The sequence below is a fragment of the Carettochelys insculpta genome, chromosome 2 (assembly GCF_033958435.1).
Source record: "Carettochelys insculpta isolate YL-2023 chromosome 2, ASM3395843v1, whole genome shotgun sequence".
NCBI lineage: Eukaryota > Metazoa > Chordata > Testudines > Carettochelyidae > Carettochelys > Carettochelys insculpta.
The window spans coordinates 271761290-271776798 of NC_134138.1; the positions used below are offsets into that span (position 1 = coordinate 271761290).

Consider the following 15509-nt stretch of genomic DNA (forward strand, 5'->3'; position numbering starts at 1 on the left):
AGAGGAGAATGAGAGGGGACGTGGTAGCAGTTTTGAGACCCTGAAAGGCTGTTATAAAGAGAAGGGAGGAAAATGATTCTCCTTAACCCTTGATGAGATGACAAGAAATAATGGATTTAAACTGCAGCGAGGGAGGTTTAGGTTGGACATTAGGAAAAACCTTCCTGTCAGGGTGGTTGAGCACTGGCATACATTTCCTAGGGAGGTTGTGGAATCTCCATGTTGGAGATTATTTAAGAACAAGTTAGACAACCAACTGTCAGGAAGACTCTGGATAATGATTGGTCCTGCTGTGTGTGCAGGAGACTGGACTCAATGACCTCTCAAGGTCCCTTCCAGCTCTAGTATTCTATGAGTCTATGAAAACCCTTTTTGTTGTACTGATAAAAGATCCATGCGGTGAAATCGAAATGCATCAGTCTTATCACTTTTATAGCAATATGTCATTAAGCTACTTGCAAAACAACTGCCTTTTCCCCACATTTGATTTATCATCACATTGAAGTGGCCCGTAAGAATTCATTTTTGTAACTATATTCAATTCCTCCTCCCACTTTCCCTTCCCGAGTAATCATCTGTGCTTGGTGTCAACATCTTTTTTGAATCTTAGTAGCTGTTTTCTTTGGTATGACTGGTTTTTTAAGCAGTTTTCAGCTGACGGCTTTATGAGATGGATCAAGGATAAAAATTGTATATGCAATTCTGCACTGAATGGGGCCTTGAAAACAGTAATTTGTAGCATGCACTCCAGCCCTCATCCAACCACTCATAAAAGTTTTGCTTTTGTCTAAGCCACAGGAAGGGGTTGAGTGAAAATACAAATCATAGTGCACTGTTTAAAAGATACACTAGCCCAACTTTAAAGAATAGCGATAGCTTCTTTTGCCAGTATTGTTTAAAGGGATCACGTAGCATATTAAAATAAATAAATAATTTCTCTAAAACCAATTTGAAAAGATGGCACATAGATCCCTTCAACACGTTTCACACTTGTGAATTGAGAAGAAAGTTTTCAAGTACAGACTCATATGAAAATATAATATTTCCAAAGGCCTAGCTTTATGACTGTCCAAATGTCAGTCATGCACACAGCGCCTTAGATATTCTTATCTGAAGGAACAGCTGCACGCCACAACTTTTCCTCCTTTTTTAAAATCTACAACAGCCTTATGCTTCTTCTAAGCATGCTGTTTCTAATCTCATCACACACTGCTCTAAAAAGCTTAACATGAGAAACAGCTTGGGGAGAAGAGAGCTGACCTGCCTTTTAGGGGAACATTAATACGTGGCTGAAATATTGTTTTAGTAAAATGATTTTGTGGACCTGTTAGTCATCATGCTTTTCCATAAGCAAGCATTTGTCATACAAAAGATTGACCCAAATTCTTGAGGAATTCTTTTGCCCAAAGTTGTGCCAATGTTTAGAAACCCCATTTCACAGGCGACCAAAAATTGTAAATAAACCAGATGCTCAAAATTGCTGATGGATCCTTTATTATTTACAATTTCTGGTGGCCTGTGAAAAGGCAATTCTAAAAATTGGTACAATGCATGAAGATATTTTGTGACTGCCTCTCTCAATGCAACAATTGCATTTTTGTGTTTATCATAACATTGATTTATTTTTCTGTTCTTAGTGAACACTTTGCATTTTACTTTTTTACCCATACTGTAACTGTAGATCCTTCACAGCGTTGAATAATACAAGTCAGAGGAACAGAATGAACAAGTGCTAAAAGCAGAGGCGTTATGATAAACCCCTAATCTAAAGGAGTTTCGGAAGAAGTTAAAAGGCACAGTTGAATGGGAAGAGGGAATTATTTAAAGAGGAGATGCGAGGAATTGGGGCAGGGGATACACTTTTAAAAGTTTCTGATAGTTTATTTTTAAAGCTTCATTTGATCTGATTAAAGCAGTATTGTTAGCAGAAGCATATGGAGAAGATGGTAGTTTTAGATTTTAAAAAAGGTCAGGGAAGAAGGAGGAAGGAGTTTAGGTAGGGGCTGTTTCTTCAGATAACAGCCTTTATCTCTGTCCTTCATATCGTCACAAAACTATAGCTTTTGTCTTTTATTTATTTCTACCGTACACTGGAATCACAAACTTCCTTTGCAATTTACAGACTGTTGAAACTGTTAAGATGCCCATTTCCCATCTTTATAAGCTGAAGATTGCATTTGGATGATTTTTTTTATGTATCCTAGATAATTCATGGAGGCAAATCTTTCACAACAAACTGTCATGTACTTCTGGCTACAGCGCTCCTTTATATACACCAGCAGTGTTCAGCGTAAGATCCTTTAATACTCTGCCAGGCACCGTTAAGATTAGTTTACATAAGATATTTTACACATAGTGCCACATAGTGGCTGAACAATATACTGCAGTTAACATTCTGTTACATCTCTTCCTGTAATTCCACATTCCTACCATTTAGGCTATGTCTACACTACCCCAAACTTCGAAATGGCCATGGAAATGGCCATTTCGAAGTTTACTAATGAAGTGCTGAAATACATATTCAGCACCTTATTAGCATGTGGGCGGCCACAGCACTTCGAAATTGAGGCGGCTCACCGCTGAGCAGCTCATTCAGACGGGGCCACTTTTCGAAAGGACCCCAGCTACTTCGAAGTACCCTTATTCCCATCTGCTCATAGGAATAAGGGGACTTCAAAGTAGGCGGGGTCCTTTCAAAAAGGAGCCCCGTCGGGATGAGCCGCGCGGCGGCGAGCCGCCTCAATTTCAAAGTGCCGCAGCCGCCTGCATGCTAATGAGGCACTGAATATGTATTTCAGCGCTTCATTAGTAAACTTTGAAATGGCCATTTGCATGGCCATTTTGAAGTTTGGGGCTAGTGTAGAGATGCCCAAGGTGGCCACCAAGCTGTAGACATAGCAGCTCTCCGAATTACTTTCTTTCTAAAATACTTTTATAAGCTCTTTAACCCTTTTTACCCAAGTAAACCCAGGTCTACACTAGGTATTAAAGTCAGTCGTAGATATGCAATTCTAGCTAGAGCAATTGCGTAGCTAGAATCGACTTACCGACAATCAACTTACCTGGATATCCACACAGAGGGAAGTCAACAGAAGAAACTCTACCATTGATCTTCCTTACTTCTTATGGCATTGAGAGTAAGGGGATGACTGCCAATCCCAGATGATATGATTTCATATACCCCACCAGGCATATGGAATCTAACCCAGCAAGACTGACCCTGACCAGTTGAACTTCCATGTAGTGAAGACATGCCTTAGCTATTCTCCTCATGTCTGGCCATTTTGGAGACTCTTCAAAGTTAGAAGACTAGTTGAGTTGTCTTCCCATCAGGTATCATCATCATCATCATCATCATCAATAACTGTGGGCTCAGCATCCATTGATGTCTGATGCCTCTCTCGCTATTTTTTTCCATCTTTCCATGTCCAGTGCAGAGAGGTTTAGTTTCTGTAGACTAGCTTTGCACCAATCAACTATATCACCTATGCATTCTCTGTGGAGTCTGCCTCTCCTAGTCAAAACATCCATTATGCTAAATACCAGGGTCCTGATTTTTCATTCATCGTTCATTCTGCAAATATGCCAAAATAGGAGTAGCTTCCTTTTTATAACCTTCTGCAGCAGGCTCTCTTTCAGGCATATCTTTCCATATAATTCCTCACTGGAGACCTTCTGCATCCATCCTATTCTCAGAATCTTTCTATAGCAACTCCTTTTGAACGCCAATATTCTTCTTTTCGAACCTTTCATGATCACCCATGTCTCACATCCGTACAACATTCTCCGAATACACACATTTTCAAGATGCTCAGCTTCACTCCTAAGCTAATCGCTTTGCTTTTCCAGCTCTTACCCATTGCCTTCAAACTCGCTCTTGCTTTCGCTATTCTAGTCGCTATTTCCTTCTTACAGTCTAGATCATACATTATGTTGCTCCCCAGATATGTGTACTTCTGTATGACTTCTAGTTCAATCCCATCTGCACTGATCTTCATTTCTATTTCCTTAGCTCCAAATACCATTGTTTTTGTTTTATCAATGTTCATAATCAGTCCATACCACTTCCCTTCTCGGTTTAGCACCTGCACCATTTTTGCCAGCTTCTCCTCCTCTTCCTCAATGATAACTATATCATCTGTGAACCTCCAGTTTTAATTCTTTTCCTGTGCACAGGTATCCCTCCGACCTCTTCCTTAATATTGTCCATCGCTTTCTCCAGATGTGTGATGAAGATACTTGGCGATATTGGATCTCCTTGTCTTGTACCTCTGCATGTTTTAAACCAACTTTCCAACTCCCCGCATGTTCTCACCGTTGCCTCCACATTGTCACTGATATCCTTCAACAACCGTATCAGTCTGCTATCCACGCCATATGACTCCAAGACCGCCCAAGTCACTTTCTGATCTATACTGTCAAACACCTTTTGAAAATCAACGAAGCAAGTCTGTGGCCGTGTCTACACGAGCCAAAAACTTCAAAATGGCCATGCAAATGGCCATTTCAAAGTTTACTAATGGAGTGCTGAAATACATATTCAGTGCTTCATTAGCATGCGGGCGGCCGCGGCACTTAGAAATTGAAGCGGCTTGCCGCCGCGCGGCTTGTCCCAAGGGGGCTCCTTTTCGAAAGGTCCCCAGCTACTTTGAAGTCCCCTTATTCCTATGAGCTGATGGGAATAAGGGGACTTTGAAGTAGCCAGGGTCCTTTCAAAAAGGATCCCCATCGGGACGAGCTGCACGGTGGTGAGCCGCCTCAATTTCGAAGTGCTGCGGCCACCCACATGCTAATAAGGTGCTGAATATGTATTTCAGCACTTCATTAGTAAACTTCGAAATGGCCATTTGCATGGCCATTTCGAAGTTTTGGCTAATGTAGTCATAGCCTATATATTCTTGTTCTTTCATCAAGCTTTCTCCACTATCAGTCTTAGTGCCAATATCTGTTGTGTGGTACTTCTGTCTTTTCTGAACCCCACTTCCTCGTCTGCTATATGTTCTTCTATCTGCGATCTTAGTGTTTCAATCAGTATCATCATCAGCATCTTGCCTAGGTAACTCATTAGGGCAATCATTCTGTAGTTCTTGCACTCCAATGTACTTCCTTTCTTGTGTTTGTCACTAGCACTGATCTTGTCCATTTCTGAGGCGCCTTCCCTTCTTTCCACGCTATATTACAGTCAGTGTATTTCCTGAATCATGCTTTCTCTGCCATATTTGATTATCTCTCCAGTGATCTTATCATTTCCAGGGCTCTTGTTGTTCTTTAGTCATTTCATTACTTTTTCTACTTCCTTCTTCAAAATATCGCTCTCTCACTCTCTGTGCTTGGTGGAGATATCTCTTTCAGTTCTTTGATCAGCCTCTCTGAGACACTCGGGTCCAACTGTGCTTTGTATAGATCGGTGCAATATCTCATCCATTGCTGCACAATCTTCTCCATGTCCATGAGCACTTTTTCATTCTCATCTTTGATCACCATCTGCTTTGCTTGCCATTTCCTATTAATATTCCTAATTGTTTCATACTCCTCCCTGGTCTTACATTCGCCGTAATACCTCTCTGTATCTTCACATTGTTCCTCTTACTATTCTTCCTTATCCTTTCCCACTAGCATTCACTATGTTGGGCATTCCTTCATCAGACTTCTCAGTGAAGACTGAAATAAAGAAGTCGTTAAGCATCTCTGACATTTCCAAGTTCCCTGTTACTGTTTCTCCCTCCTCACTGAGCAATGGTCTTACCCTAGCTCTAGTTTCCCTCTTGTTTCTAATGTATTTATAAAAAGCCTTCTTGTTTCCCTTTACTCCTGTAGCTAGTTTGTGCTCATTTTGTGCCTTAGCCTTTCTAATCTTGCTCCTGCATTCGTGTGTTGTTTGCCTATAGTCATCCTTTGTAATTTGTCCTTGTTTCCATTTTTTATATGATTCCTTTTTTACTTTGAGATCATGCAAGATCTCTTGGTCAAGCCAAGGTGGACTTTTGCCATATTTTCTATCTTTCCTATGCAGTGGGATAGCTTGCTTTTGCGCCGTTAATAATTGTCCCTTTGAAAAACTGCCAACTCTCCTCAGCTGTTTTTCCCCTCAGTTTTGCTTCCCATGGGACCTTACCTACCAGCTCTCTGAGTTTACCAAAATGTGCCCTCCTGAAATCCATTATATCTGTTTTGCTGTTTTGCCTTCTACCCTTCCTTAGAATTGTGAACTCTATGATTTCACGATCACTTTCACCCAAGCTGCCTTCCACTTTCAAATTCTCAACCAATTCCTCCCTATTTGTTAAAATCAAATCTAGAACAGCTTCCCTCTGGTAGCTTTTTCAGCCTTTTGGAATAAAAAACTGTCTCCAATGCAGTCCAAGAACTTATTGGATAATGTGTGCCCTAATGTATTAGCTTCTCAACATATGTCCGGATAGTTGAAGTCCCCCATCACCACCAAATCCTGGTCCCTGCATGACTTTGTTAGTTGTTTAAAAAACGCCCCATCCACCTCTTCCACCTGGGTAGGCGGCCTGTAGTAGACCCCTAGCAGGATATCACCCTTGTTTTTTACCCCTCTTAGTCTAACCCAGAGACTCTCAACACGTCCATCTCCTATGTCCATCTCTACCTCAGTCCATGTGTGTATATTTTAATATGTAAGGCAACACCGCCTCCCTTTCTTCCCTGTCTATCCTTCCTAAGCAGGCTGTACCCTTCAATACCAACATACCAATCATGTGTATTATCTCACCAAGTTTCTGTGATGCCAGCAATGTCATAGTTGTATTTATTTATTAGCACTTCCAGTTCTTCCTGCTTATTACCCGTATTTCTTGCATTGTATATAGGCATCTAAGATATTGATTTGATCTTGCCTCCCTGTTTTGCCCTGACCCTCTTTTTACTCTGACATTGTTGCCCATGCTTCCTCCCATTTCCAACCCATCTCCCAGGTTTCCATGTTCTCCACCTACCTGTGGGCTTTGCTTCCCTGTCCCCGTCGAACCTAGTTTAAAGCCCTCCTCCTTAGGTTAGCCAGTCTGTGTCCAAATACGGTCTTTTCCCTCCTTGAAAGGTGAACACTGTCTCTGCCTAGCAGTCCTTCCTGGAATAGCATCCCGTGGTTGAGGAAACCAAAGCCTTCTTGGCGACACCTTCTTTGAAGCCAGGCATTCACCTCTAGGATGCACCTGTCTCTGCCTGGGCCCTTACCACCTGTGCCTCAAACTCCCTTACCCATGCCCCCAGAGCCCTGAAGTCACTCTTGATCTGCTCAGTGTCACACCTCGCAGTATCATTAGTGCCCACATGGATGAGAAGCATGGGATAGTACTCAGAGGGCTGGATAATCCTTGACAACACCTCCGTGACATCTCGGATATAGGCCCCTGGCAGGCAGCCTTCCTCCCGAGATGAAATATCAGGGCAACAGATGGGCACCTCCATTCCCCTCAGAAAAGAGTCCCCGACCACCTCTACTCCTTGTTTCCTCCTCGCAGTGGTGGCAGCAGACTTCCCAGCCTTGGGGGTACAAGGCTTCTCCTCTGCTGTACAGGGTGATTCTTTGTTTCCTATATCGAGTACAGCACAACGGTTTCCTAGTACCACATGGGAGGGTTCTGAGCAGGGGTGGAACTCTGCTTACTGCCAGAAGTAACAAGCTGCCAGTGTCCACCCTGATCTATCTCCTCCTCCACCAGTGGTTTATCAGCTGTCCTGTGTACTGGGACAGTTACCTCAGCTGTCTCCACATGAATACTATCCAGGAACTGCTCGTGGAGTCGGATACTCCTCAACCTGGCTACCTCCTCCTGTAGCTCTCCCACCTGCCGCCTGAGAGATTCCACCAGCAGGCACCTTTCACACGGGATGGTCCCCTCAGCCTGGATATCAGTAAGTGGGAATTGCAAACCACAGTCCCTGCAAAGCTACACCAGGATCTAGGTAGAGGCATCCATGGTCAGGCAGTCTGTCTGGCTACAGGCACAGGTGGAGGAGACAGTAATAGTGCTGGCACAGGTGTTGCAGGTCTTCCTAACCATCGTAGGCCTCCCTCTGTCAAACTCCCTCCCAAACTCCCCTGTCTGCAGCTCCCTGTCCGCTTCGCTCCCCTGGTTGCTCTTGCCTCTGGTTTTTAAAGCCTGCTGGCCTAGGTCAGGCCCACCCCCCGTGAGTCACACAGGGGAAGGCTGATCAAAGGCAATCAAGGGAACAAAGGTGAAGCACACAGTCCCAACTGCCACAGAAGCTGAAACTCACCCACCTGAAATCAAAATGGCAGTTCAAATTCAAACAGTTAAGCACACTCACTCACTCACCCCAAAAGCCAGCACTCTCACCTGGTAGCTTCTTCAGCAGCAGGATCACTTGGTCTCCGTCTTAAACTCCCCTGTCTGCAGCATCCCTGTTATGTGATGGTCAGCCCATCGACACTCATCTGACCAACCCTCCTCCTTCATCCAGGCTTGGAACTGGCATGGATCCTGTAGAGGGTTCATGGCAGAGTTAATTGTGCTAGACTATATCCAGTCGCAGCTACTGTGTTGATCTGTAACTCAGAAGACCAAAGAGTGGATCTTCCTGTTGTGAAATTTTCTTGCCTGTTTGTATAGCCCTCTCAGATTCTGAATTCATTTGTGGCTAATGCAGACTGCTAGTAATATCATTAAAAACTGTTTAGTTTGAAGTGACTTAAATTGCACTGCCATTGCCCACTGCCCTTTGCAAGTTGTTCTGGAATGTTGAAGCAAGCAAAAGTGCACTTCATGTGTCTCGATAACTTTCCAACATGTTATGTCTTTTAAATACATTACTTCTGTGTAATTGGAAAAATAGTTCACAATGACCAGGCAGCAATGTCCTCTGAGTGCACACATTTTTGCAGCTAGTCTCCTCCAAAGTCTGTCTGGTAGAGGTGTTGTTGTTAAAAGTTCTTTGGGCTGTGTTGGTCTGGTAGTTCTGCAGCATTCTCATGTGGAAGCATTGTTCTTAATACAACACAAAGTAATCTCATGTTACTTCCTTAGTGGCCTTTAAATATTTGGGCCAGTTGCCTCAATGTAACTTAGACCTCCTGAAGTTGCTTGTCTAGCAGGGTAGCTTTTTGTAGATGAAGTAGCCTCTTTTAGGACACTGGTCTGTAGGGGTGTGTCTGCACATTCACAGTATTTCAAAAAGACCGGCCCTCTTTCGAAAGAATGAAGGGAGCATTTACACGTGCCAGGCGCTCTTTCAATTTGAAATTGAAGGAACGCAGCCCAGACATTGAAAGCGGGACCCTGATCCCGTAGGGGAAGAGCGCCATCTGTCGAAAAACAACATCAAAAGAAGGCGTGTGTAGATGCTCCATGGCCTGCTCTTTCGAAAGAGGAGTCCTCCATGATGGCAGCCAGCCTGAGTGCGGAGACGCCCTGCCCCGCCAAGCAGAGCTCCATGACCCACACGTCTGGCCGCTCTTAAAGCCATATGGACCCAGAAACCACGTGGCAGGAAGTTGAGATCAGGCAAGCTGTGAAAGCACGAGCCCCAAGCAGCACACCCTCTCAGCCCCCCCCGACGACAGCGACGGGCACATGGCCAACACCCGGCAGTCTCCCAAGCCCCAGGGCCACCCCTCAGAGCTCCCACAGGACTCCCAGGGGTCCATCCCGTAGAAAAAGAAAAGGGGCCCCTCCTGGATGGACCATGAACTCCGAGACCTCCCGGCCCTCTGGAAAGAAGTGGAGGTCTTCCTGGAGATGGGAGTAAAGCGGAGGAATGCTGCTGCCTTCACCCTTCTGGCCCAGGGACTGACCAGCCAAGGCCACCCGAAGCGGACCCCGGAGCAAGTCCAGAGCAAAGTAAAGGAGCTCCAGCAGGGCTATGCCCAGGTCCGAGATGAGTCTGGGAGCTCAGGGGCAGGCCCCTCTACCTGCCCCTACTATTGGGAGCTCCACAGCACCCTGGGGCCCTGGGACAGATCCCCACCCACAGCAGTCCTGGGCAGCTCAGCAGATCAGCCTGAGCTGGAGGAGTGCAGGAGCCAGGACCTGCCAGCCCGAGCTAGGGGACAGACATCACTTGGGACTGGTCCAGCAAGGAGGGCGACTTCGTCATCAATGTCCCCTCCAGTCGTCCAGCCGGGTCACGGGGAGCCGGGCACCCTCGGAGATCCTGCATGAGAGGGAGGCCATGCACTCTTGTGAGGGTGTGGCAGGGTGTTCCCAGCCAGCAACCCCCTCCTGTGGGCCTGTGGGCCCCCCTCCCCCTTCCTGTGGTGGGAGTGTGCTCTGGGCCCAGCTTACCTCCATGAACACCGCTCCAACAGTGGCCTTGCCCACCCCGAATGATGGCCCACTGAGCGGTAGGCCTCCGGAGTGGCCAGTTTCCATACTGCCATTGCGACTCACTTCTCAAGGGGGAGTGCAGGCTGCATGGTGGTGTCCTGATGCCTCAATGCAGGTGCCAGCAGTGACAGCTCCTGGAAGGTGTCCTGGCTCATGCGAATGTTCTGGAGCCAGGTGGCACCATCCCATTGCCTCAGAACCAGCTGCTTCCGCCAGTACGTGCTGCTGTGGTGGCTTCACAGGCGCCAGGGTGCCACGGGGTGGGGTTCAGTCTGGGTGGGCTCCGTGTCCTCGGGGGGCTGTTCTGTCTCCCAAGGAGGAGGGGGGCCGCTGCGGTGACCGTTCAGACAATGGGAGCAACAGTGCCCATGATGTGTGCATCCAGTGCGAGGAACAGGGTGTTGTCGGCCATGGTGCTGCTACGCTGAGGTCCTGTGTTGCTCCTGGCAGCTTGGCAGGCCTCGGCTAGTGCAGGGCGGGGGAACTGGAGGGGGCCCCTTTAAGGCAGTGGCTGGCTGCGGGCCCTGGAAGGGCTTGGTGGCCATGCGACCCCATCTGTGTCATGTCTGCCTCCCTTCTTTCGAAAGAGCACTCATACATGTGTGGACGCTCTCTTTCAAAATAATGGGACGGGGTCTTCAAGTGGGTCGGAACTGTGATACGCCTTTGCCGTGTGGTCATGTTCTTTCAAATGGCTTTCGATTTTGCTCTTTCGATGGTGGGCTCCCGTGTAGACACAGCCTATGTGTCTATACCATTCATATCCACTGTTACATCATCTTCAGGTTCATGGGTACCTGAATGCAATGCAGCGTTCCATGGTAGAAAGTCTACTACTACTAGATTTTCCCAGGAACACATATGGCAATTGAACTAAGTGTCATAAACTAATTTCATAAACCTTAGTAATATACGATCAAGATATATGCACTGACATCCATAGATGCAGATACCCACGCATATAAAGTGGATATGCGCAAATTTGCAGGGTTCTAAATACAAAATGCATATCTGCACACCCACATCCACCACAATGAGTCTCAACCACATTGGTGGATGTAGATTCCCGCAGCTTATAAAGCAGATATTTGCACATTTGCAGGCTTCTAAATAGTTTCACAGCAAAGTTGATAACAAGCAAAGAAGGTACCTGTAGTGAGCCGCTGTGGCCTCCTGCTGACTCAGAGGCAGAGGAGGCGATGCAGAGGCCCTGGTGGGCGGGCCCGGAGCCAGAACACCAGGGCCCGCCCCTCAGAGGGCAGGGCCTAGAGCCAGAAGGGCCAGGGGCAGAGCTCGGGACCCATTAAAGCCTGGGTCTCCAGGCAGGGAGGTAGCACCTTTGCGGGCTCCCAGACACCAGGGGCAGAGAGCCCGCTGCCGCCTGGCTGGTCGGGAGGAACAAGCCCCCAGCAGCCCAGACCAGCTAGGACAGCTATGGATCCGGATGCCCCAGGGGACCTACCCCGACTTCCCAGATCTGCCAGGACCCTCAAGCCGGTGGAGGACCCCCTTCTTGGAGGAAACCCCAGGCCCAGCCAGACAGGCGGGGGCTAGCAACCATGAGGCCCCAGGAGCGGCCTGCCTCAGAGTTCCAGCGGACCCCAGCAGCCCCCAGGCCCAGGATCGCCTCAGACCCACCTTGCTACCGCCGCCAGCCTACCCCAACGATGTGGAGATGACCGACTGGCCGGAGCCCCCAAAGGTAGATGATTTGGAGGGGGCCGACCCTGCTGGACCCCCTGACCAGATGGACTGGGACCTTCCCCCGATGGAGGTGGAGGTAGGAAGTGGCCTGGGGAACGCTGCACCAGAACCCATGGCGGTGTGTTGCGGCCTGGATCCCCACTGCCGTGGTCATGTGTAAGCAACCCGCAGGGCCCCGGGCCGGGTCGCAGTGGTGTGGGAGGGCCTGCAACCCCCTACCCCCTCCCCGACGGGGTAAGCCCTTGCTGGGCTTGCTCCTCAACCCTAGTGCTGTTGCCCCGCCCTGAACTGAGGGCTGGGTTTGTTCCCCAAACCTTGTGCTACAAACCTTGGGCTGCTGCCCTGCCCTGAACTGAGGGCTGGGCTTGTGCTGTAACCCTTGTGCTGCTGCCCCGCCCTGAACTAAGGGCTGGGCTTCCCAGGACCGCCAGTGTGGATGCGGTCCCGTCCAGAGCTACGGGCACTGCCATAGCCCTGGGCGCCTACAGTACCAATGTGAGATTTTAAAAACAAAAACAAAAACAAAACAAAAAAACAGCTACAGCACTTCGTCCAAGGTTTAGAATGTGAATAGCTGTCCAGAACTTAAGAGGAACAAAATGTATAGCATTCTTTCAGAAGTTTTAAAAGAGCAATTCAATTCAGAAAAAATAGACCCTGAACCATCAAAAAAGAAAATCAACCTTTTCCTGGTGGCATCTGGCTTAGATGATGAAAATGAACATGAGTTGATTCACTCTGCTTTTCGTCATGACCAAGCAGGGCCCACCATCAGCATAGATGCATGTCCTCTCGAATGGTGGTTGAAGCATAAATGGACAAATGACTTGTTAGTGCATCAGTCACATACATACCTTGCGATGTCAGCTACAATAGCACCATGCAAGTGCCTTTTCTCACTTTCAGATAACGTAAACAAGAAGCAAGCTGCTTTATCTCCCACAAATTGTAACCAGACTTCTTTGTCTGAATGATTGGCTTAACCAAAAGTAGGATGGAGTAGAGTTACAGGCTTTAAAATTTTACATTATTACATTTTTGGATGCCCATTTTTGTGTACATTTGTAAGTTTAATTTTCATGATAAAAAGATAGCACCACAGTACATATATCAGATGAAGTAAAAATACTAATTATTTTTACAGTGCAAATATTCGTAAAAAATAATTATGAAGAGCACCATACACTTTGTATTAATAGAAATCAGTCAATCGGAATTTGTAGAAAGCACCCAACATGTTTACATAAATGGTATTCTTTTATTGTTTAACAGTGAACGATTAATTTTTAAATGCTTGACCACACTGTCTGAAATATAAAATATTGAATAATATTTTTTTGTTTTAACTGTATACATTGTTCTCTTTCCCTTTAGTCAAAGAGAGGTTTTAGAAGGAAAATGCATTTGCTTGGCAGCCTTTTAGATGGCATTAAAGATGGCAATGAGGGCCATTTTGGGGACAAATAGAAAAAGGTTTTGAGATCAGAGCCAGCACGTGTTGGGGATGGGGGGACCAAGATTTGCTGCTTGGCTTCTACTGAGCATGCTCTCATGGACTGAGCATGCTTAGCAACATTTGCTGAAGCTGCTGCCCTCAGTCTGCCCTCTGCTACAGGCAGGTTCAGGTTGTCTCTAGGATTGTCCTGGAGTGGCCTCCACAGCTGCCCTTCCTGTCTCCCAGTTGCTCCCCTCGCCCCCTAGGTCACTGTGGATGGGAGCTGCTCTGGCCCAGCTGCAGGTGCCCCTGCACACGGCAGCCCCATCTGGGGCAACCCCCTGTCCATGGGTGGGAGGAGGAGCAGGGGCTGCTCAAGGTCCTAACTGTTAAACATTAACATCCTTGGTCTCTAGCTGGGATAGGCTGAAACTGTCATTGCTTTTGCTCTTAAATTTCTATCCCATTTCCTGGAAGATAAAAACAAGACAAATGTACACAAGAGGAAAGAAGGGCAAAGACAAAAAATGTCACTTCTCTCTCTGAAGAAGTGAGTTAACTCACGAAAGCTCATGCTCTAAACTTTTCTGTTTGTCTATAAGGTGCCACAGGACCCTTCGTTGCTACTTCTCTCTCTGGCATGGACTTTCACTTCCAGCCTCATTGCTGGAGGAACATGGGCAGAACACATGGTCTGATCAGCCACTCCATGATCTTGTACCAACCTGGGGCTGGCTAGTGTACTGCTTTTATGATCACAGGCTTGCAGCTCTGTTGCAAAAGTTTCTGTCTTGATTTGGTGGACTAAGTCAAACTTTTATGAGACAGAAAGAAAATGGTGAGGGATAGGAGAGATGTGGAAGGAAGAGCACACAAGAGGGAGAAGGAAGGAGGAGAGAGACTCAAGTCTCATATGCCAGGTGGTGTTTGGGATTCAGATGGAGATGGTGATGCCTCTGTACCAGACTTGTTAGGATAACTCTTAGAATTAAGAAGAAAGTCTGGGGTCCTGGAAAGTCCTCACAAGCAATATATCTTCCTAGAACTGCTCCCATATCTTCTTCTGTTGCCGTCCTACCTTACTGGCTCACGGGAGCTGTTGTATCTGCCCAGTTGGGAGCTCCTGATTAGCAAGCCACCTACCTCTGCTCCTGTCTGGTTTGCCATGGAACTAGTGCATTACTATTATTGTCTGTATTACTGTAGTGCCCAATAGACCCAGGACCCCTTTGGGCTTGGTACTGTATAAACACATAGCAACAGAAAGATCTATATCCCAGTGGGTTTATGGTCTAATGTCTGGCTTAGCTCAGCAATAAACAAGAATTTCTTGCAGGTCTGGTAAGAAGAAACTGTACTGTGAGAGGCTGGTCTGATCCTTTTCCATCCTACCACATTGCCTGTCCAGTGAATGATGAGATTCCAGCTGAGGAAGTAAGTATGTCCGAACAAATGCCATTTAGAAATGTGATAACACTCGTCCTGTGCCTTTCTATTTCAGAGGTTCATTGGGAACAGAAACGTGATTGAACCAACAACATGCTTATGAAGTATGAAATGCCATTGTGTTTTTATTCTGGCCAGTTGCTCTATGAAAGTAGTAAATGTCTTGTTCTATGGGTTAAGAGAGTGCTAAGGTATACGCTGAATACATCTTGACAGCTGTGTCAGAACAATGTAAGTCCAGATCTGCATGTGCTGTAAATTCACATAGCTCCCCTGAAACGCAAGGACACACTAGCTGAAGATCTGGTCCAAAATGTTTGCAAAATCTGGGATTAATACTTCAGTTATACCCAGGCCAGGGGGTGGGGAGGGGAGGGAAGAAGGGGGTGCAGTTACATAGGGGCCCAGCGTGTCAAATGCATGCTTCATTTCAAAGGCATTTCAAAGGTTATTTCAGCAGCAGTGGCAGCCTGAGCTCTGGGCTCCTCTGACCTGCTGCAACAGCGCTGTTCTGCATGGTGGTGAGGAAGGGAGGGTAGCACCCAGCACCATGCTCCAGGTGGGAGTAAAGGGCTGATTGACCTAGGCCCATCCCTTCCACTGTTGTCTCC

At 46.8% G+C, this 15509-nt stretch overlaps 1 protein-coding gene across 1 annotated transcript in view; it reads left to right on the plus strand.

Annotated features, from left to right (window-relative positions):
* GHRHR (growth hormone releasing hormone receptor) overlaps window positions 1-15509 on the plus strand; it is a 96206-nt gene that overhangs the window by 44188 nt on the left and 36509 nt on the right. Inside the window, exon 6 of the mRNA XM_074985520.1 lies at window positions 14789-14886. Within this exon, the coding sequence (XP_074841621.1) occupies window positions 14789-14886 (98 nt within the window). The remainder of the gene's footprint in view (window positions 1-14788; window positions 14887-15509) is intronic.